This window comes from Callospermophilus lateralis, chromosome 4, assembly GCF_048772815.1.
Source record: "Callospermophilus lateralis isolate mCalLat2 chromosome 4, mCalLat2.hap1, whole genome shotgun sequence".
NCBI lineage: Eukaryota > Metazoa > Chordata > Mammalia > Rodentia > Sciuridae > Callospermophilus > Callospermophilus lateralis.
The window spans coordinates 8,239,762-8,265,079 of NC_135308.1; the positions used below are offsets into that span (position 1 = coordinate 8,239,762).

General features: G+C 34.9%; 1 protein-coding gene across 10 annotated transcripts in view; it reads right to left on the reverse strand.

Annotated features, from left to right (window-relative positions):
• The window catches only part of Hmbox1 (homeobox containing 1), a 194,305-nt gene that overhangs the window by 95,387 nt on the left and 73,600 nt on the right, over positions 1-25,318 (reverse strand). For all 10 annotated transcript variants that reach the window (XM_076853528.1, XM_076853524.1, XM_076853520.1 and 7 more), the window contains exons 4-5: positions 19,528-20,004; positions 11,706-11,791 (exon numbers count right to left, since the gene is read on the reverse strand). In XM_076853528.1, the coding sequence (XP_076709643.1) occupies positions 11,706-11,791; positions 19,528-20,004 (563 nt within the window). The remainder of the gene's footprint in view (positions 1-11,705; positions 11,792-19,527; positions 20,005-25,318) is intronic.

Here is a 25,318-nt window from a genome sequence, read left to right on the forward strand (position 1 = left end):
TTCGGATCAGCTGTTCCCCTGTGGGAACACAAAGACAGTGACACAAACCGCCATCCACTGCATGGTCCCAGTAGAAACCCTGTGACTCGCCTGTCTTTGGGTCACTTGCATTCCATAGCGTTGTGCTTGTACTTGTGCTCACACAGTCACCTGGGGGCAGGCTGGGAGAGACATTGCAGGGGACATGGCCCAGATGCGCCCTTTGTTGGCCTGTGGCCAGAGCAGTAGCCCATGTTCCCAGCACCCACTCACTCTTGCACCTGCTCAGCCCGCTGGCAGGAGGTCTGGGTCTCACCAGCATGAGTGCGTGCAAGCTGGAAGAGTTGGTCCACTCCAGACCCACAGGTCCTGGAGCACCCCCATTTCCATGTGTGAAGTAGCTTCCTCCCTCAGCTTGCAAGGGTCCGATCTGCCATCGAAAAAGACAACCTCTACTTTTTTCTTTTGTATTTTGATAAATACTGAAGAAGTTGGAGCTGTTAAATTTATCTTGGGGAAACCTCAGAACGGGTTTATTTGGTGTCGTGGAACCTCTTAATGCTTTCAAAACACGATTAATAATCAACTGTTTTGTATACTTGTTTTCAGTTTTCATTTCGACAAGCACTGTAATTATAGCTGTTAGAATAAAGTCTCTTAACTATTAAAAAAAATTATCTTTACTATTTGCGGGGAGTTAGAGGTCAGAAGAGGGTTAGCAATGTTCCTCAATCTTCTAAAGTTTGATATCTGATGAGCAAGCAAGCAAGCAAACAAACAAACAAACAAAAAACACCCCGTTATCTTACAATGAAATTGTTTTATTTTTCTGAGGCTTCACATTTTTCCCTCTTTTTTTCTTTTAGGTACTAAGAACTGAACCCAGGGGAGTTTTGCCACTGAAGTATATTCTTAGCCATTTTTTAAATTTTATATTTTGAGACAGGATCCCACTAAGTTTCTTAGAGGTTCACTAAGTTGGTGAGGCTGGCCTTAGATTTGCAATCTCTTCTGCTTCAGCCTCCAGAATCACTGGGATTACAAGGAAGGGTACGTCACTGTACCTGGCTTTCTTCTTACATTTAATCTTTGAAAATGTTTTGGTTATTTGCTGCTTCATAAAAACTTGTAAGAGTTCTTTTGATGTATCATAGATACCAAGCTTTTGCTCTATATGATGCAAATGACTTTCAGTGTGAATCTTGTCTAGAGTGCTCTTTTAGATATGTACTTAAAATTTTTATACAATTAAATCCATCCAACTTTATCTTTTGGCAGGGTGGCTTTCCTACCTCAAATAAAAATAGTCAATAATTTCTTCTAATATAGTGTAGGATTTTCAGCATGCATACAGAAACTAATTTCTTCTTCTGGTTTGATGTTACAATCTATTTTATTTGTTCATTTTCAAACAAATAATACATGAGAAAACATTATTTCCTTATAGATTTAAAATGCTTTCTTAATTTAAGTTGAATTTCCTTTCAAGGATCTATTATTGAGCTCTGTTCTGTGTAACTGATACATTCATCTATCTGACAACATGACTCTGTATTACTTTAACCAAACAGTGTATTTTACTATCTGGTAGGGCAAATTTGCTCAAATTGTTTTCCCCAATCTTCTTAAAGAATTTTATTCCACCCCCAGCCCCACTTTTTTTTTTTTCTGTATTTTTAGTACCAAGGATTGAACTTGGGGCACTCAAGCATTGAGTTACATCCCCAGCCCTTTTTGTATTTTATTTAGAGACAGGGTCTCACTGAGTTGCTTAGGGCCTAGCTAAGTTGCTGACGCTGGCTTTGAACTTCTGATCTTCCTGCCTCAGCTTCCCGAGCTGCTAGGATTACAGGCTTACGCAACCATGCTTGGCAGTACCCCCCACCCATTTTTTATTAGTTGTATACACTGATGGGATTTGTTGTTACATATTCTCACATGCACACAATATAACAATATAATTTGGCTAATATCCCTCACCAGCATGTCCTCCTTCCTTCCCTGATGCTTACCCCTTGGATCCTTTCCTCTACTGATCTCCCCTTGATATCCATGAGATTCATTCCCACCTTTATTGTCCTTTTTTCCTCTAGCTTCTACATATGAGAGAAAAACATACATACCCCTTAACCTTCAGACTTTGACTTATTTCACTTAACATGATGGTCTCTAATTCCATCCATTTCCCTGTAAATGCCATAATATCATTTTTCTTTATGGCTAAAAAAAGGTGTATATGTATGTGTGTGTGTGTGTGTGTGTGTGTGCGCGCGCGCATACACATTTTCTTTCTTTTTTTAAAAAATTTTGTTGTGGGCTGGGGATGTGGCTCAAGCGGTAGCATGCTCGCCTGGCGTGCCTGCAGCCCAGGTTTCATCCTCAGCACCACGTGCAAACAAAGATGTTGTGTCTGCCGAGAACTAAAAAATAAATATTAAAAAATTCTCTCTCTCTCTCTAAAAACAAAAATTAAAAAGAATAAAAATTTTGTTGTGGTTATAGATGGACAGAAAGCCTTTATTTTATTATAGGACAGAAAGCCCTACCACGTTTTCTTTATCCATTCATCCATTGATGGGTACCTAGACTGCCTCTATAGTTTGACTATTGTGAATTGTGTTGTTATAAACATGGTATCATGTGTCACTCTATTAAGATGACTCTAATTCTTATGGTCTTTTGAGGAGCCTCTATACTGATTTCCATAATAGTTGGACTAATTTTCAGTCCCACCAAAGTGTAAAAGTGTTCCTTTCCTCCACATCCTCTCCAGTATTACTTGAATTCTTGATGACTGCCATTCCGACTAGTGTCAGATGAAATTTCAGTTTAGTTTTGATTTGCATTTCCCTGATTGCTAATAATGTTGAGCATTTTTTTTCATGTATTTGTTGGCCACTTGTATTTCTTTATAATTTTCTATTTAATTCATTTGCCCATTTATTAATAGGGTTAATTGGTGTAAAGTTTTTCTTTTTAGCTCTTTATATATTCTAGATATTAATCCACTATTGGAAGAGTAGCTAGTGAAAATTTTCTCCTATGGGTTCTCACTTCACATTCCTGTTTCCTTTGCTGTGCAGAAGCTTTTTAATTCGATACTGTCCCATTTATTTGCTCTTAGCATTATTTCCTGAGCTCTATGGAGTCCTACTGAGAAAGTTGTTGCCTATGTCTAAAAGCTGGAGTGTTGACTCTATGTTTTCTTCTAAAAGTTGCATAGTTTCTGGTCTAATTCTAAGATCTTTGACTCATTTTGAATTGATTTTTGTACAGGGTAAGAGATAAAGGTCAGAGATAAAGGTAAGAGATAAAGGGGTTGTTTCGTTCTGTTCTTCTACAATTATCCCAGCGCCATTTGTTAAAAAGGCTATCTTTTCTCCAGTAGAGCACAATGGTGACTTCAACGGAATCTGTCCAGGGTAGAAAAATTTTTTAGACATTTATTTAATAACTTATCCAAAGTTAAAAAAACTAGTAATTAAATTCTGAAATCAGACTTTAAATCCAGACAGTCCACTGTCTAAGTCATGCTCCTGCCACCATACTGTACTTCCTTTCTATACTGAATTTCTATGTTAAGAAAAACTGGTTTTGCAACAAAACAAGTAACAACCACGTGCAGACACTGGGAAAATGAATCAAATCTCCTTTAGTCTCGGTTTTCTCATCTGTAACTGGGAAGTTAACACCTGCTTCTCAAATATACAAACCAGTTAGCACAGCATCTAGCACTTAGTTAAGTGTTAAATAAGTTACAGCCAAAAATAAAACCTCTCTTAAAAAAAAGCTAAGCTTAGAGGGTGCACACAAGCACAAAACAGAGCCACTGGCTACCTATAACTCACTTCCATGGCCACACACTATTCTGCTAGGAACCCAGCGTAATGATGAAGCTAAGTCAGACTGAAAAAATGTGGCCAAACAATGGTTTAAGAAATATTCTTCATACTTAATATTATTAGGTCCATTAATTATTTTAACACACAGCACTCAGCCCTCAAATGTTTCAGGGACATTCTTCATCTTCTGGAAAAATAAGACAAACTGGAATAAAATGTCCTACAAAAACTACTTTGCAATGGAGGGTTTCTAAGGACCAAGCAAAATAGTAAAATTTAACTTGAGGGTAATTTTATAATATTAAATGCTTTTATATAAGCTCCCTCCCACCAAATTGAGCAACTTTAAAACTTTATAGGCCTCTCAGGTATGAAGGACCCTAGTGCAGTTTGGTTAATTCAAGCTTCAGTTCCTTAACTAACTGGATTTAGTAACTATTCATTATCAAATATAGTATTGATAATGATCTGATAGAACAAATTGTTATCTCAGCAGAGTGGTAAGATCTGTCCTGTAATCCCAGGACAGATCCCAATTTTGAGGCCAGGCTTGGAAGTGACCAGCAAGACCCTGGGTGGGAGGGAAGGAGGGAGGAAGAGGAGAGAAAAGAGGGGAAAAAAAGAGAGAGAAAAGGAAGAATGGACAGACAAGCTGGGGATACAGTTTAATGGTACAGCACCCCTGGGTTAATCCCTAATACTGCAAAAGGGGGGAAAAAAGGAAATTATGTGTAGCCACTGATATAAATCCTTCAATTTAAAATCTATCTCTAAGTTAAATAGTAAGAATTAACAGGATAATTTCTCCTGTTTCAGCCACCCAAATCAATATAATAATTTTTATACCTCTGTAAAGAAGTTACTATATTACATGTGTAATATTTTCATCCTTCATTTTAAAGATAAATAAAAAAGCAAAGTGATTTGAATATACTTAGGACACTATTCTAAAAACAGTTCAGAAGTTGACAACACAAATTCTTATATTTGCGGAACTAGATACAGGTAAGATATATACCTATTAAATGTACTTCTATTGTAAAAATAATAAAATTTAACAACTAGGAAAGATACCTAGAAACTGCTATAGTCTGAATGCTCAAACTGAAATCCTTACTTGCCTTGACAATGATATGCCATGATCTTGGCTTCCCGGCTCCTGGGACTATGAGAAATAAATTTGTATTCCTTATATGCTACCCAGTTTTGTTATTTTGTTATAACTACCAGCTCTACTGGACTAACACAGAAAATATCTGGTCAATGCCCTTTGTTATGGTTTAAATGTGAGGTTTCCCTAAAAAACTCATCTGTGAGGCAATACAAGAAAGTTCAGAGAAGAAATAATAGGGCTGTGAAAGCCTTATCCTAATCAGTGAACTAATTTCTAATGGGATTAACTGAGTGGTAAAACTGCGGGTGGTGGGGCATTGGGAGTGTGGCTTTAGGGCATATCTTTTTATCTGGTGAGTGCAGTCTCTTGCTGTATGTTTTCTGATCATCATGTGAGCCAATTTCCTCTGCCACACTCTTCTGCCATGATATGATGTTCAGCATCATTTCTAGCCCCAAGGAATGGAGCTGGCCTTCTATGTACTAAGACCATTGAAACTGGGAGCCCTTAATAAACTTTGCCTCCTTTACAACTGTCCTGACTGGGTGTTTTAGTTACAGCAGCAAAAAAGCTAATATAGAAATTGATATCGAGAAGTGGGGTCCTTGCTGTGACTAACCTGACCATGTGGCTCATAAGTATTTGGAACTTTTTGAAATTTCGCTGGCAGAATTTTGAGATGTGTAGCTGGAGATGCTTGTAAGCAGAGACTAATGGCCAATTTTGGTGGGAGCTCAGAAGAACAAAATGCCAACAGGACCATGGTTAGTGAAGAGAGGGTTCAGAAAAGGAGGACTTATTTTTTGGAATTTGGAGTAGAGGCCATTCTTGTTAACTTCTGGCTGAGAAGTTATCTGCATTTTGCCTGTGTCCTGAGACTTTCTGTGAGGCTGATTTTAAAAGCAATGGACTTCTTAATCTGGCAGAAGAAATGTCTAGGCAGCATAGCATCCAAGAAGTGGTACAGGTATTGTTGGAGGCTTTTCAGACAAGTTTAGAGTTTAGATATTCAGGAGCAGAAAGCAGAGCAGAAAGATTTGAAAAACTTGGACTTGAAAATCAAAAGTAAAACTGGCCATTAAAGGAGTTGCAATTGTTAAAGACATTATAGCAACTAAAGAAATGCTAAAGACTTTGCCCAGAGATGTATGAAAGATACCTTGAGGGGCTGGAGTTGTGGCTCAGTGGTAGCAGCTTGCTTAGAGTGTGAGGCACTGGGTCTCAGCACTGCATATAAATAAATTAATAAAATAAAGGTCCATCAACAACAACAACAAAAAAAAAAAAAAAAGAAAGAAAAGAAGGAAAGATGGCTTGAGGGCATCTTAGGAGCTGGTAAGATGACACATATCTCAAGCTCAAGGGAGTAAAGGTGAAAATTCTCTTTAAAACAGACCAGCAAGGAATCCTTCTTGCACAAGGGGGGCCTAGGAAGTATTTTCGATATGCTCAGCCACCCAGACCAGATACTCAGAGGCTGCTTTATCTAGGGTCCTTGAAGGCTAGGCTACTGTTCAACATGGCAGCAGACCTTGGCATTAACCACGTGGTGCTGGTTCTGCAGGATGCAGGATGCTGGAGTTAGGGGGTCACAGAGGCTTTCACCCAGATTTCAAAGGAAGACCTTCGAAGCCAAGCAAGGTGTAGCAGATTCAGAGTCCCTGCGGGCACTCCCCAAGAAGACAAGCTGTGGAGATTTGAGGAGGAAGCTGAAGCTACAGTGCAGACCCCAAGATTAAAGAATGCCAGTCACGTGAGACATGGTCCTAGGAAAGCTACAGGAATTGAACAGAGACAAGTCAACAGAAAGGCCACTTGGGAAGCAACCAACAAGGCCACAGGGGCAGAGCTATACAAGTCCTTTGGAGATGACATCATGTCAAATGCTCCAGATTCCAAACAAAGAACTACAGGACCTGTTTGCCCAGCTGGATTTTGGTCTTGCTTTGGTCCTATCCCTTCTTTCTCTATTACTATTTTTAAAAATGGAAATATCTACTAAGTACCTTTATATATTAGATATTTGTAAATTGCTTTTAATTTTACAGGAGCTCACAATGCAAGATTCTCTTGAGCCTCAGAGAAGACTTTGGACTTGAACTTTGAGCAATCTTGGAACTGTTGAGACTTCGGGGACTCTTGGGAATTAACTAAATGTATTTTGCATTGTCAGATGCATGTGAGCTTTGGGGATTGAGGTGAAACATTATGGTTTGGATTGAGGTGTCCCCCCAAAACTCATGTGTGAGACAATACAACAAAGTTCAGAGAAGAATGATTGGGTTGTGAGAGCCTTAACCCAATCAGTGAACAAATCCCTGATGGGATTAACTGAATGGTAATGGAGGAGGTGGGGCACTGGGAGTGTGGCTTGGGGTATATATTTTTATCTGGTGAGTGAAGTCTCTCTCTGCTTTCTGATCATCATGTTAACTCTTTCCCTCTGCCATACTCTTCTATCATGATGTACTCTTCTATCATGATGTTCTGCCCGATCTCGTGCCCTGAGGAATAGAGCCAGCTTTCTATGGACTGAGACCTCTTGAAATCCTAAGTCTCCAAATAAATTTCCTCTTAAAATTGTTCTGGTCAGATCTTTTAGTCATAGCAATGAAAAAGCTGACTAAAACACCCCTCATCTTGTAAGTATGGAAAATGAGGCTCCTAGTCACAAGGCAATTTAATGGCAGAAAAATTAAAACCTTGGTATTTTGTGGCTTTTCCATAATATTACTATGATTTTTTTAAAAAATGTGATAAATTTCTTACAATTCAGAGTTGCTAAGTGTGTTTTTCCCTTCTTCCACGTATTTATTTTTTTTGAAGGACATGAATCCAATTAGTACATTTCTTTGGTGATAAGTACTCATCAAGCTCTGTCCATTCACTCATTTATTCTGTGTGCCTGATTTTTCCCAGGTCATTTTTAAAAATATTATGTTTTCAGAATTCTTAAACAGCCTAAGAAAACATTTTACCTTGAAAGTGAATATAGAACACATGTGTTTATTATTAAAGTGAAGGTTATGCTCATTCCCCCACCCCCATTGTTAGTGAGAATTTAGAATCTTGGCCGACCTCTTACAGAGGTAGAAGTCCACCCTCAGTGGGAGCAGCTGTGACTGTGAAGGAAGCTACAAATAACATGCTGGGAATTCAGCAGGCACTGTTATTATATCCTGTTTATACTGTCATTTTTCCTATCAGTAGGATATTATTTATACAGACCCCACCCATGAACTTCTTGTTTATCTTATTATAGAAATCTGCCAAATCTATTATAAGAAATTTCTGTACTTGTTTCTGGAACAACACATGTGTTATAATTTTGTACCTCATTACACTTTTTAGCATTTTTTTTTTTGGTTGTTGTTGTTGTTATGCACCATTCGTTCTCATTTTTATCTCAAGGTTGATTTCACATATTAGAGTTGAACTTAAATGACTTAATTTAAGAGAATCTGTTACAGGACAAAATTCCAGAACATCATATTCTAAACTTTATTTTGGGGATAGATTTCATTGGGTAGATGTTCTTTTCAGATAAACTTGACTAATTTGTTTAAAGACAGAAAACTGTGTCTACACACTGTTCAGGTGTTCTAGGGAGTAAGCAATGGATGTTGAGGATTCATTTCCCAGGCTCTCTCTATTCTAGGTATGTCAATTATGAGGGTCAGCCTTTATTCAGATTCTTACCAACTTTCTATACTCTTCAGAGAGCAGCTCTGTCCTTGTTTGTTAGCTTGATGGCTTGACAGGCTGGGTAAAAAATGTAACATAATAAATAATATAGTAGAAACAAAAGAATTAAAGTAAATTGGCCAAAAGAAAAAAATATGCCAGTCTGGTTACCCAATGCTCCTCATAGATCCTCTGTAGATTTAAAAAAAAAAAAAAAAAAAAAAAAAAGTAATTTTCTTATGGGCAAAAACTCATGTGGCAAATGTTAAGCAAATAAATAATTATTCTTGGAAAGCTCACAATGGACTATTTTTCAATGTTTAGTTTGTGTTAACATCATCAACAATCCCTTTATATCACAAAGTAGCTCTACAAGGTAGCTAGGTAAACAGGAAATGTTCAGAATGCCTGTTCAATGCTAGCCTCTGGGCATGTGTAGGAAAAGGTCACTGCCTTTGAAGACCACTCCTCTAAAATGGTAACTAAAATGAGTACTAACACTTAGGCAGAGAAATTCAGAATACATGATAACAGCAAGAAGATAACAGCTGAGATAATCTTGAAAAATGGAGATTGATAAGGATGTGATGAAGAGGTAAAAGGCCTCCTAGGTAACAACCAAGAATGTAAAAGCATACACCTGAGCAGAGTTCTGGAAACTACAGGAGTTTTGCTGAATATGGTTAGAGGGTATGCTGAATAGAAGATGAAGGAAAGGAAGCTAGAGTTGTATTACATGGAATTTTTTTTAGACTCTTAGTGGAGAATCACTAAAGATATGTGCCTGAGGAAGGATGAACCCAACCCAAGTTTTTGGAGTAGAAATGAAAAGGAAGAACAAGTTGGGGTGATGCTGAAATGAGGGAAGACTTTTTAACACTACAGAGTTCCATAATTAATGGGAGCAAAAGGAAGATCCGTGTGCTATGTAACAGATGATAACTGTCTAAATATGTATTTTAACTCTTGCTTTCAAAAACAAGAGCTGGCATACTACTGAATGATGTAATGTTAAACAATGTCAACCCACTGAAGTTAATGTCAGGAAAGTTTACTAGTCTCCTAGAATATTATTTCTCAAACCTAAATTACTTGGAGATGTGGTTAAAATTGTTCTCAGTAGGTTTAAAGTGGTACTTTTGTATTTTTACATTTCTAAGAAGCTCCCAGATGATCGCAACATAGTGGTTTCATGGACTATATTTTGAGAAGCAAGATATGAAGACATCTTTCAATTTCTTATCCAAAATGGCAATATTTGATGTACCATGTTTAGCCCATTATGGTATATCTAGTGCTTCTAGATGTGCCTGAGAAACACTGTATAAAGGAATCTTATTATGATTTGCATCAATGTTGGATGGGTTTCAAAGCCACTATTTTAAAAGCCCAAAATGATTAAAGATTCAGTGTATATAACACATTCAGAAATATTTCTACCTGAACAATATCAACTTTGTAATGATATACTACAATTTTGTCTTTTTTTAAGTCTTATAAACTAGAATATACTATCGCTTCCAGCCATGAAGGCGAATTAAAAGTGCAAAAGGACAAAATTCCATCTATTCATAGCCTGTCACATCAGTGAGTTTCAATAAAACCTGTGTAACTTGCCCTTATACTGACTTAGTGCTTGAAGATAAAGATTAAGAATTTAAAATAACCCACTGATAAACACCTAAAGATAATAATTAAATTCACACCCCTCCTTGGGTTTAAGACTTCTAAATGGGCTAGGAGCAGTAGCTCATGTCTATAGTCTCAGCAAATTGGGAGGCTGAGGCAAGAGAATCCTAGTTCAAGGCCAGCCTCTACAACTTAGGGATACCCTGTCTTAAAAGAACAATAAAAAAGGGCTAGGGGTATAACTCAGGGATAGAGTACCCTGGATTAAGTCCCTAGTACTTGTCCCCCTCCACAACTTCTATATGGAAGGGCATGTCTTAAAACTCTCACCAAGAAGAGAGACGTGTCATTTACAAAAATATATCACTATTATAATTATTATTAATATATTACTCCCACATCTAGCTGAACTTCGATATTTGATATTTGAAATGAAAGTTAAAAATCCTAAATCTTAAATTTTGTTTTTAACCAAATTAATACTCAGTAACAGCCTTCTAAGTAAATTAGTTTCAATACATATCAATGTCTCAGAAGAGAAAGACTATCTTAAAATTGAAAGATACCATTGAAGATCAGATCCAGGTTTTTCATTATAGAAACACAGAATTTCAAAAAGAAAATTGTGGCACAGAGAATGAAAAGTCTAAAGTCACATAGGTTCCTAGTGTTGTGTTAAAAAAAAAAAAAGAGGGTAAATCAATTTTAAGTTTACTAATGTCAAACATACAACACTGAAACTACAAAATGTAGCTGAAAGAGTTTTTGGTTCCTCCAATAACTAGACACAGTTAATACTTTAGATTCTTATAAATCACTGAAATGCAAGAAAAAGACCACATACCAACAAAGACATGCTAAGACCAAATTTAAGAACTTTATAAAAAATGCAATCTGAACAGAGAATGACACATATACACCACATATTAAAGATGGGTTTTGGGTGAGGGTGGAGAATGGGATGGGATATAAATAACAAAGAGAAGACAATGGTAACACATCTTCTCAATAATGGTTTGAGTAAAGCTTTCACACACAGAAAAGTGGTTACAAAATCCCCATAGCTTCTTTGCCCTCACAAATCACTCTTTAACTGGTACAATAAGGAACTCAATTTGGAGGACTCCAAAGCTTTTATAAATATAAATGGAGCTAGCATTTGGATGTGCATGTGTCATAAGCTCTGTTATAATTAAAACTAGAAAAACCTATTTTTAGCCATCACATAGCGAATTTTTTGCTTATTACAAATGCTATAAAACTTACTAGCACATGTGAAAAAAAAAAGAATCACTGGAGAAGTTCTGTGATAACAGAGACAAAGGTTTTAAATCATAGGCATACATTATTATGCCTAAGTTGACAAATCTGCACTGCAATGCAGAAATGCAAATAACATCTGCACAGAAGGCAGAGACAAGACATAATTTCAGAATAAAGGGCTCTTTAGCTCTTACCTGTTACCTGTGCAACAACTGCTTGGGAAATCCTCCGATTGGCAAGAAAGGCTTTGATTTCCTCTTTTATCACACTGCTGTCCCTCCTAACAAAAACAGAAGACAAGACCAACAATGTATGTTGAAGGTAGAAATCCTCATCTTTGCTAAAAGAAAGGTGAAGCAGAGAGGAGGGGAGAACACAGAAAGAAAGGACACAAAAATAAAAAAGGTAAACAGACCAAACTTGTGTGAAAATATGAAATTACAACAAACCAAGAACACCAAATATTTGAGTGCTTAAACATCACAACATCAGACAGACACTTTACTGAATGCCACTGGAGACATCAGTCTAATATCACATATGGTTCATCTCATGCATGCTGTATATAACTCACATTAGGAACAGGACTGTCACATAGTATTTATGAAGTTTTTTTACTGGTAAGTGAATATATCTTATGCAGAAATTCCAGAAAAATGAAAAGCAACAAGAAAAATCAGTCGTGAATAGACTACGGATCTGTATATTAACTAAGCAAAAAAAAAAAAATCTTTAAAATGATTAAAATAAATCTTTAAAATGATTAAGGAAGAAACTGTTATCATTCTCACAGGTGAAAATACCAGCCATTTTAAGAAAGGCTTTGCCTTGTTTTTGTTGTATAAAAAAATTAATGGGATAGGTGGAATATTAAACTTTACTGCCGAAAAAGTACGTATTAATAAAAACTACACTTTATTCTGTTCGTAGGAGTATATATTCTAGACCTATTTTCTCCTTTATTAAAATGCCTATTACAAATTTTTACTTGCTTAAAAATTCAACAAATTCTCAAAAGACCAGACTTTTATGAGAAAGACAAGGAAAGGCAAGACTTCTGTTTCTCCACTAGAACAAACAGAATACCTAAATACAAGCATATGTAAACCCTTAGAACTGAACAATTTCTCCTTGAATGCCTTATCTTCAATAAGATTACAAAAGTACAGGTCTGATTTTTGTTCAAGCTCAAAGTAACACAGATAGTGGTAAGTTATTACCTAATAAAGGAGTCAGCAAATTACGGCCCATAAGCTGAATCTGGTCTGCCATTTGTTTTTACATAACCTATGACCTAAGAGTTATTTTCTCAGATGAACATTTGCAATTATTTTGAGCAAAATATTATCTCCCTCCCTCATTTCATTCTTCCTATAGTGAACCTGCATTTTTAAAATTGTATTCACTTATTATTATATATTGATATTTATCAATAAATATCTCTGGCCATATTCTTCCTCTCTTGTATATAAATATCCACACTATAGCCTAAATTTTGTCTTTTGGCCACAGGTCTAAATGATAACAATAACTGATTCTAAACTTTGCTGACCTTTGATCTGAGTTAAAGGGTATCACAAAATGTTTACACGTTGTTTCCTGTATGAATCACAAACTCTTTAAAGGGGTTTGAATCTTTCTGTAGATTATTTGGAGAAACTCAAGAAAATTTCTTATGCGAAAATAATCAGTGGTAATATTTTTAATCTATTGGCTAGAAATCCTAACCAAAGATTCCTAAAGGAAGAAAATAATCAGCTGCTTAATAACAGTATTTAAAATTTCTCATAGTGATTTTGATTCTGATGCAGATACTGGCTAGGTTCTTCCCAAAATGCTTGTCTGTATATAATTAGTTGAGCAAGGGATAACTTTTGCACTATGTATTCCAATTGACTTATGTATATAAAACAACCAAACATATGGTGTCTGAAACAACAAAAATTAATTTTAAAAATTTTCTTCTATGAAAACAAAACCAAATTTAGGAGAATAGTTATTCAGGTTAAATGAAAAAAAAAAGTGCTTTTATGGGAAAAATGAGTTAATAGTATTTTCTTGACAACTGAGTTAAATTAAAATTTAAATATGTTTATTTTAAATCAAATTCACCTAGAGCAGACACTAAATCATACAGAAGAGATGACACTGAATTATTCCAATAGGGAATATCCAGTTTGTGAATTATTGAATGAAGGAATCCCCAAAGTCACAAAACAGCAATTCACAGACATCTCTTTGTCCATACTCTTCAATATTCTGCAAGTTTCTAAAGTACTCATGAGTTAAAACACATAAACACACACACACACACACACACACACACACACACACACACACTTCCCCAATAAAACAAAACAAAGTTTTTTACTGTCTTTACCAGACAGCAGCTTTCTTGAAAGAAAAACCTAAAACTAAAGATTGGGTAAGGAGAGAGTGCTGGAACATAGCGCAGTGGTAGAGTGCTTGCTGAGCAAGACGCTGAGTTCAATTTCTAGCATTAAAAAAAAAAAAAAAAAAGATACAGGGGGAGTAGCAGGGTGGCTACTGAAATGTGAAATGTTTAACTACCAGGCTTAAGGCCCTGGGTTCAATCCCCACCATCCCCACAAATAAAACAAAACAAAATAAACACAGTTATATGTAAGATACCTTGGTTTCATCATCAGGTAAAACGAGAACATTAATAAACCCTTCAAGGGCTTGAAAATTTTTTGTCTAAGAAATGAAATACTGAATAATATTAGATATTTATACATGCATGTGTTTTATATATATTCAATGTAAAAAATTGTGAAATTATACAAGTGCTATAATAAAAATTGACTATTATTTTGTAAAACTTCAGGCAGGACTCTAAGAAAAGACGAAACTAATGATCTCCTATAATCATAAAAATATTGAAGTAAATATCTGTACAAGATACTCTAAGGCACCATGGGAAGAGTTCTATAATTCTTTTTATTTATTTGGCTTTACTAAATGTATTTTCAAAATAATAACACTATTCAACTTTCACTGTGCCAAAAATCTCTTAAGTATTAAAAGAGTTCTATTCTACTGGACTTGCTTTGATATTTAAAGTTTCATATATCCCCTTCATTCTCTCTTCTTTTGTAGCCTTCTAACAACCTGCCTCTGTTCTTGTCCTCATTGTATTCTGAGAAAATCACCAGTTTGCTAATATGAAAACTTCATTTACTCCAAATCTAATCTCTTGACTTCTACTCCCTTACTTCCTCTCTTCATCTGAAATTTGACATATTCCCTAAAGAGAACGAATCCCTTCTACTTCCTTTCTCTTATAAAATCTCAAACTCCTAAAGTCTTAGTGAACTAAAGTGAAGAGTAGGCTGATCTTTGATTTGACAGCTTACTTCCAAGATAAGCTACTGCTTGATTTGCTTCTTACCACTTGAAATTCAGGTCATCACCATGACTATTTTCTTCAAATCACTGTTATGTCAGATTTATCTAGGTGAGTTCCACATAAGGATGAAACTTCTCCCTTTCCACCCTCTACGGCATGTGTGCATGTATGTATGTGTGTGTGTATTTGTTTATTTTTTGGTACCCAGGGGCATTTAACCAATAAGCCACATCCCCAGCCCTTTATATCTTTATATTTTGAGACAGGTTTTCGCTAAGTTGCTTAATCCCTCACTAAATTGCTGAGGCTGGCTTTAACCTTGCAATCCTTCTGCCTTAGCCTTCCAAGCCACTAGAGTTACAGACATGTCTTTATTTTTATAACTTGCTAAAGTTTCCATGTTAACCTGCTATCTGAAGGAATTCACAGCAATACATCTTTATCAAATCACCATTTTTTAAAAGACACAACTTAAATGTCAATTGTTTAGAGAAGTTCTCCCTCATCCTCAAGCTAAGAAAAAGATTTCTTTGTAATGGCTAAACTTAACAATTCAATTATACTACTCACATGCTAATATATTACATGTTATCCTATATTATAGTTGTTTCTAATCTTATCTCTCGTACTACCCTGTAAAATCCTTTAGCACAAAGATTGTGTCTCATTCATCATGGGGTTTACATAACATAAAACTTAATTCATGAAATGAGTGAATAAATCTGTAGTTAAGAGATAAAAAGTTAAGGGCTGGGGTTGTAGTTCACTGGTAGCTGAGAGACAGAGTTTGATCCTCAGCACCACATAAAAATAAATAAACAAAATAAAGGTATTTTGTTTATCTACAACAGAGGTGGGGGTGTGTTTGTAAAAGGCTGTAAAATGGGAAACCTGATCTATTCTTATTCTCAGGTATGTTTAAGTTCCCCAAATCAGGATGAAAAAGAGTTATTTATGGTTGCTTCAAATGACATTGCTTCATTTTCTGGAACAAAAGATATTAAAGACGACACATTTTAAAATGGTGTACTTTAAGGCCTTTCATATTCTTTTAACATAGATTGAGCATTCTTTAGATTGCTTAAAAATATTTATCTATATCATAGATACCCATAGATGAAGCAGAGTACTAAGACCGTCTATTTCATACTTGCATACTAATGTACTTCACATTTGAATTAAAACTTATATAAATTTCCACCCATGAAGATATATGAAGCATAACATTAAAACTTCAAATAACACAAACCAGGTGTGGAGGCACATAACTATAATCCCAGTGACTCATGAAGATAAGGAAGAACTACAAGTTTAAGACCAGCCTTAGCAACTTAGCAAGACCTTTTCCCAGAAAAATTTTTTAAAAGGATGGGGTACATGTAGCACAGTGGTAAGTGGTAAAGCATCCCTGGGGGGGGTTCAATTCCCAGTACTGAAAATAAAAAACACAAACAAATAAACAACAAAAACAAAACAAAAAATACACTAAAAGAAAAGCTACAATATGTGAATAACCAACATGTTAATTGTATTTCATGACCATTTCATCTTATTACCTATAAAACATATAATATCTTACCTACACAAGTAAATATAGACTGAGAATCCCTTATCCTGAATGCATGGCAACAGAAACTTTTTAGATTTTGTGTGTTTTTGATTCTGAAATATTTGCATATACATAGGAAATGAGATATCTTGGGGATAGGACCAAAGTGTAACCAGAAAATTCATTTATGTTTCATGTATACCTCATGCACATAGTCTGCAATTTTATGTAATATTTTTAAATAACTGTGTGCATTAATAATGTTGTGAAACTTTCTACCTATATTAGTGGCTCAGAAAGTTTTTAATTTTCAAGCATTTCAGATTTCAGTTTTATTAATTAAGGATGCTCAATCCTACAGGCAATCAACTTTTAAGAGAGCCTCATATTTTGTATAAAATACTAACACACTCATAAGATTTAGTACATGGGTGCTAAGAATAACATCCTTAACATGTGCCATTATTCATTAATTCTGATGAGCCTTATTTAAATTGTTATTTCATGATGCATATATAATTAGCAAATAAACATTAGTAGATGCATACTATTAGCAGATGTAGACACACACTCCTATGTATATTCATATATTAATAGATATACTTTAAAAAGACATTAAATGTGAAATGAGCTACCATTCTTGGTTTTAAAGTCTTTCCTAAAATGTCATATTCACCAGTTTATTAAAATTCACATGCTAGTTTGCCTTTTTATTCCCTACCCTAATTAAAAAATGGGAAAAGTAGTCATTTTTTTTTCTTTCTGACCCTTTCTTAACAAGTTCTTCAGGTTTACAATTATAACTTGATGCCATTCTATCTCCATTGTGTGCCTTGAAATTATAATCCAGTATAGACTCAGTGGATTATGAGATTTGGAAAATGCATCTAGCCTAGAGTTTTCTCAATGTGAACTAGCGAAAGGTGGATTTTATACATAAAAATGAAGGCAGGAAGGCATTTGTAATGTCACCAGTGCTGAGTGATCAGCAAGGGCAGTACATACCTAGGTAGACAAGGAATACTCAAAGATACACTGTTTAAAAAAGAATTTCTAACATTCCAGCAATAAAAATTAATCTGATAAATAAGTGATTGATCTGAAGTGATAAATATCATATTGGGAAGGGGAATGGCAAGCCCAGTAAGGCTATTCATGCTGTGTCTCCAGTTAATATAAACTACTTTTCCTAAAGTCTTATTAAAATCTATAAACATGAATAATTTATTTACAGTAGCAACATATACCAGCAAAATATTGATAATAAAAACATGGGACTATAATTTAGGCTCTGTTAAATAATATCTAAGGTTTTTTGGGTAAATTATTTAATTTTTATGATTATCTTCTATAAACTTGAGCAAAGAAACAGGGACCCACACTGGAGAAAGGGAGAATAGCAAAGGTCCAGAGGATGCCAGGAGATCCAAGGAGACCCCCTATATGAGTAAAGGACACCAAAAAAGCAGTTCTAGGAAGGAAGCAGAAAAAGGAAAGATAGTGTCTTACTCAAGCAAGAGAGTATTCTAATTATGCAACAAGTGACAGTATGCAAGTTAAATACCAATTATAATGTATAATATTTAATATTCATATTTAATGATGGAACTCAAACACGTGTAATGTGGGATTTAACTATAAATTCCAGTTGTTTTTAACAGGTTTTGTTTATTTGTGATATAAAGCAGTTGAAATGAAGTATTATATCAAACTATGAGTTAAAAGTCAAGGTTTTAAATCTTTATTAGACTGTCCCATCTTTTACAGTATTTCCTTTTTATGACAGTGGCCCATATTTCTTGTTACTATAATACATATTTGGGAATTAACTGTTATATTGAAAGCTTATAAAAAATAAGTAACAGCAACAACAAAAACAGACTAAAACCTAAAAAATTAATTTTATTGTTGACATCTTCTCTACTCAGGAAAATTAAAAGTTCATCTTATTATATTTCAAAAGTTCATCTTACTATATATGCCCAAACAATTCTCCTTTTTAATCTTAACAATACATGTATTACATTCGAAAGCAGCAGCTAGGGTTGGGGATGTGGCTTAGTGGTAGACTGCATCTGGAATTTTTTTTTCTTTTTATTGGTTCTTTTTAGTTACATGTAACAGTAGGATTCATTGTGACATAATTATAAAAGCAAGAAATAAGCTTCTGCATCTATAATCATTATCAGACTAAAGATATATCTTATCTTTTCTGGTATCATTAATCCCTTAACATTAAATATGATTTTATTTATTTTTTAAATAAAGTTTTCATCTTTTAAAACAGTGGCTATCCTTTAAGGTTGAGGTCAAATTCATTCAATCACTTAACATATAAGGCACTTAACATGTGCTAAGGAAAATTCTAGGCTAAGGACACAGATAGCAATGGAAAATACAGAGTGCCATCCTCAAAATGACCCAGTGTCTCGTGTGACACCTCTCTTTATTACCTCTGTTCAAGGTGGGCATCTCTTCTTTAAGTTTAAAATTCTCAGTGTTCATACTTAACTTGTAATTGTGTGTGTGTGTGTGTGTGTGTGTGTTTGCGTGTGCATGCATCTGTTGCTAAAATTAGAACTTAAGGTTCTTTCAGGCAAAAAGAGTGTCAATCTTCCTAAAAATTATGTGTTTTTTGTATCTTTTTATGAGTGCATGGGAGTTCCACTAAAAATTACTTCTTGTCAAACAGTTGCTTAAATTATTTTGTAGCTTCGAATGTTAGAGGAAAAAAAATGAAACATATTCAGTATCCAATAAAATTATCTTATTCCTCAGAAAAAGTACTTACAATACAGAAAAGGATTAAACTAACTTTTGTTAGACAGAAACTAGCTGTTAGAGCCACAAAGAAAAAACTAACCTTTGATAAACAGAAAGAATGAAAAAGGTTCATCAACTAGCAAAAAAAAAGGGGGGTGCTGCTAAAGTAGAGAAGTGAAAATCATAATATTTGAATACAGTTTCTTTCATTTCCAAAGAAAGGAATGAAAAATATCAGTTCTTATAGTTAAGTAACTGAAATACAGTTATTACTTAAAAAATAATCTAAGAACACAGACATTCTTGGAGAGTCTTAATAAGCAAAGTAACTAACCTCATTAATTCTTCCACTTTATCATCTACATCTAGGTCCTCTTCTGAGGCTTCAAAACTATATGACCTCTGACCCATGCTGTTTGCATGATAGCGAGTTGGTGACATCTTCCCATTGGATGTAGATAATCGCTCATTATTCTCCCTCCCATTTTGATTGGTAGTGCAAGGCTGTGGGGAGGTATCGTAACTGTTGCTAGGTGATGGGGACATTCCCGAATGCTGGGTCTGTGTAGAGGCTGTAGCTGTAGAGGAAGATGCTGGAACATTGTTGGTACTGTTCCCATATGAACTTCCTCCATAACTGGACCTTCTTCCAAACTTGTCACTATGCTCTTGATCAAGACGGTCCAAAGTCTCCAAGGCATGGAGAATTTCATGTTTAGTCATTCCAGTACGCCGAAGGCGCTGAAGCAGATCTATCTGTTCTATGGTAAATCTGGGTTCATCTGTATAGTGAGACATGGTTTCCAGCAAACTAAAAAATAAAAATAAATAAATAAGTTTTTTTTAATTGACAATATCTACCAAACAACACATCATTATAGATAAGGCAGAGCAGAAGAATTTCATTATAAATTATTAATTTATAATGAAAATTTTTAAATATATAAAAAGGTTAAAAATAACTTTACAGTTAACGCCCCCACACTAAAGACCTAGATATGACCATTCTCTTTTTCGACATTTGCATCATTTTATGTACATCCAGTCCTTTATCCATACATCATCCAATTCATTGAGTTTCTGAATGCATTTCAAAATTAGTTACAGACTTCTCTACAGCATGTACATCATCAATTTGAGCTTAGTCTCTGTTCAGATGATTTTTTCCTCTTGAGGTAAAATTTACTTTAAAAAAAAAAAAAAGTTTATCTGCCTGGTGTGGTGGTGCACACTTGGAATCCCAGCAATTCAGGAGGGTGAGGCAGGAAGATCATGAGTTCAAAGCCAGCTTCAGCAACAGCAAGGTGCTAAGCAACTCAGTGAATAAATAAAATACAAAATAGGACTGGGGATGTGCCTCAGTGGTCAAGCACCCTTAAGTACAATCCATCCCTTGAACAAAAACAAACAAACAAAAAAGTATACCAATCTATACTATCCTAGAGTTTTGAGAAGTACACACACCTGCCTATATCATACTTTCATATCATACTATCACCTCAGGAAATTTCCTCAAGCACCTCCTCAGACAAGCCCTGTCTTTTTTCCTTGGAGGCAACCACTCTTTGGGGTGTTTCTTCCTCCAACATAGATTGCTTTTCCCTGTTTTAAAATCTCATTTCTACTCTCTATTTAATCTTACGTGTTAAGCCACTTTCACTAAGTTTAGATATTTTGAGATTCACTAATGACGATGATGTATCAGCAGCTTGCTCCTTTTCATTGCTGAGTAATGTGTCACTGTAGGACTAGACCACCTGTTTCTTTATCCATTATAGTGATAGGCACTTGGGTTTTTTCTAATTGTTAGCTATTCTAAATGCTTTGGTTATTGTAAGTGTATTTTATTCATTTTCTTTTTAGCTTCTCTGCCAAAATATATCATTATCTCACTGGGAGAAAAAACTTTTGACCAGAATGATTCATTAACCTTTTCAGTTTCAAAAGATCTATAAACCATCTGGGCATGGTGGTGCACACCTATAATCCCAGCAGCTCTGGGAGCCTGAGGCAGGATCTAAAGTCCAAAGCCAGCCTCAGCAACAACAAGGTACAAAGCAACTCAGCGAGACCATGTCTCTAAATAAAATATAAAATAGGGCTGGGGATATAGCTCAGTGGTCAAGTGCCTGATTCAATCCTGGATACCCATTCCCAAAAAAGAGATCTAAAAACCTTGTTTAATTCATATAATCTCTTATAAATTATAAATATTATGTAGGGTTGGTAGTATTCAAGTATCTTCATTGACACACACATGCGTTATCTTAAAAAACTCATCCAAGTTGGATACTACTAGTTTGTGCACTTCGGTAGTTTATTATATTTAAATGTTAAATCTCTTGAAGAAGCTATGTGAATATTTTCCTTACAGTGTATAAGAGATATAAGAGACATTTAACACTTTAGTTTCTGTTTAAATCCTCAGCACTTAATCTACTCTATAAAGTGCTCAGCAATATAATAATTCTAGGCAGTTCTTTCTCAAAGAAGCTGCCAAATCCAAATAATCTACCCTTAATTTATTTTCTGGGTAAATTTTGGTTCATATACATCATTCTTTACCCCCAGAAAATCAGACAGACAGCCTGGCACAGTGGCACATGTCTAGAATTCCAGTTACTCAGGTCAACAGAGGATAACCTCAAATTTAAGGCCAGCCTGGGCAACTTAACAAGATCCTGTCTCAAAAAAAAAAAAAAAAAAAGGGCTGAAAATTTAAGTTAGTGGTAGAGCACTCTGGCTTCAATTCTTAGTACCAGGGGTGGGGGAGGGCAGAAAGAAGGAGGAGGAAGATGAAAATAGGAGGAGAGGTGAAGAGGAGGAAGGAAGGAAGAGGAGGACAGAAAAGAAGAAAGAACCATTCTCTTGCTACCTACATTCATCATCCTATCAAAATATTTCATAAGCTAATCTTTAGATTTGTGACTTCAAGAAATATTTTATTATATGGACAAAAAAGATCAATCATGATATTTTTCAATTCTATTTATTCTAGAGCACATAGCAATTTGTTTCTAATTCTTTAAACCTTTCCCTGTTTGTGTATTAGCATAAAACAAAAGTAAATTATGTGACTTTCACCTATTACTGAAAAGCATCCATCCACCGCAACTCATGAAGCAGAACTGTCAGGGCTATCTTTCACAGTATTTGAAACTATCATTATATACTATGTATACATGTGTCAGTTATTAGGGACTGAATGGAGGTGTGCTCTACCACTAAGGTATACCCTCACCCTTTTTTATTTTGAGACAAGGTCTTACTAAGTTGCCCAGACTAGCCTCTAACTTGTGATTCTCCATCCTCAGACTTCCAATTCATGGGATTAAAGGCGTATGCCACTGCACTCAGCCAAAACTATGTAATATTTTCTATTTTTCGGCATTCATTTACAATTAGAAACCACTTTTATTTCAGAGGTCACAAAAAGAAAGAAACAGCAGGCACTTATTATTTTGTTTGCCTAGAACATCTAGCTATTTCCAAACACATATTCTTGGGGATGCTACTCACAATAGGATGAGCTTGATAAAGAGACCAAGGCTTACTCTCCTTAAAAATTTCTAATAAAACTGGGGATAAGAAGGGTAGTCACTATAACTGTGCTTAGTTACAGAAAGATGCTAGTCTGGTGAACTCTTTACCATGCACAGGAAGCTAGTTTGTGGAATAATAAAGTAGACATACCAAGAAACACAGAGAAAAATGGAAGAAAGCTCTGCAGTGTTCCTGTCTTTTGTTCCAGCAATTCCTAAGTCTCAAACATTACAGATCTCACTGCTGCTTTATTATGGGAGAGAATAAATTTCCCTTTATGCTTTACCTTGTTTAAATAAAATATCTATAACTTTTACCAAGAGAAGACTACAATGCAAAGATATAGCTAAAGCAAAAAGACCAATAAATGTTAGAAGGGAATGGATGATCACCAAAGAGTTAGAATGCCAAGGGTAAAATGAGCATAATCAAATCACGCATTTGACACCAAAGATACAGTATTTTATGAGAAAAACACCAAGATCAAAAGTATTCTTAGATATTGAGAACAATACCCCAATATGCATTAACATAAACAAAGGCAAACATTATGATATTTTCACACTTATTTATCATAAGTTACCTAGTTTAAACACATAATCATCAAATTAAATGACCTATAAAGGTCATCTAAATCCATGATACCAGCAATTCTTTTATAATAAATAGATAACATTTAAGAATTGAATTAATTTCCTTATGTACAAGGATTGTTCAAAGAATGAGGGACATTTTTCACTTTAAATTACTAATCTGTATGCATACACAGACCAACAATAATTGAAAATAATGTGAGAAGAATTTGAACACTATAATAAGAGACAATGTTTAAAATACAAAAAAACAATTAAATTAGGGAATTATGCTTGGTTCATAAACCAACATTTCAGGAAAAGACTGTAATCATGAGACCATAACAATGAAGTATTTTGCAATGAATTATATCATCATTTGAATATATACTTATACCCTTCTTCACTGGGCATGAAGTCCAGAACATCCTTTTATAAACTCAAGTCTACAAACATGTAAAGCAAAGAAGGTTAAAGCCTTCATGAATGATTAACCTTGAAATCACACACGTAAAAGTGACATTACTACCTTACTAACATCTACAGTTAATAGGATTTGACTGAATCTTTATTAAAAACACAAAGTAACTTCTTCAGCTGGATTCTGATGTTTCTATCTTTTTATCTGGAATGATTAGGCAAAATAAGTTTTGTTTTGCACATGTGGTGTTTACTGCAAGATGATTTAATACATGGTAGAGTCAATCATAATATTCATCAGCTAAAGATGTACTCAGGCCTAACTCACTACGGGAACAGTGCCTTCTTTCTCAATAATACTGCAATCAAAGGAACAGCAATTTTAAAATAAGAAAATGACAACTGAGAACAAGTAAGAAATGACGTTCTATTGGGAACTGAGCTTAAGAGTATAGTAAAAATGATTCTTTAATTCAAATCAATAGGAGAACTGATGAAAACATAATAGAGGCTTTAACTAGAGATAATGGTCTAAAAATGTTTTTTCCACAATAAAAGAACTTTGAGAGAAGTAGGATTATATTCCAACGTGTTAAGCATTCTTTGATGGTTTTAAATCATCACTGAGTTTTTTTTTTTTTAATTGTAGCTATCTTAATGCACATCTGGTGAAAAAAAAGTCTGTTATGTGGTCTTGAAATGATTCCTAAGACACAGTTCGCTACCTGAATGATACATGCTATTTTTCTAAAAGAACTGGGAACATATTCCCTCTGTGTTCCAGAGTGCAACAGTCTATTAGATTCTACACATGAGAATTTGGAGATACTCTTCTTCCCACCTTGAGAATATTAAACCTTATCAGACCTTTATGAGAACTTGCAGTCAATACCTCTGCCCTTGGGAATCTCCCTTTCTTTCTCAGGAATATTACAACACACCTCATCAGACCCTTTATGTGAATTACTGACCTCAACTTCTAGAATTTAAAACACACATGACCTTAGGAATCTGACCAATACTTCAAGAGCTCAGGCATGACAAGTCTTGGGCTTTGAAGTTTTACCTGCCAATACTGTCCTCTAGAATCAAGTGACTTTATTTATGTGTCTTCGTGTCTTACAAGGCATCCACTGTAGTGGTCTAGCCAAGAACCATTTCTCCGTCTTAGACTTCACACAAAAGCCAACTTCTAGCCTAACTGAGCAACCATATTTCAATAATTTTGGAACTATGAAATTAAATGTAACTCATTTACCAATTGTGTTCCTCGTAAGATTTGCTTGTATTATTCTCCCCCTACTTAAGAATTGTGAACCTGAAAAAAAATCTTTGTATGTTAATAATTGTGTTACTTTTTATCATCTTCTATCACATCCAACAAAATTCAAGTAGAAACAAGAAAGTTTAGAGGAAGACATAAATTGGGTATAGAATCAGAGAACTGGAGATCATTTAGAAAAAAATCATTCATTCAATTAATATTTATTGAGTGCCTACTATGTGTTAAGACCCTATATGAATCACAAAGGATGCTACAATGAACAAATCAGGCAAAAATTTTTGCCCTCAGGATGTCATTGATAATGG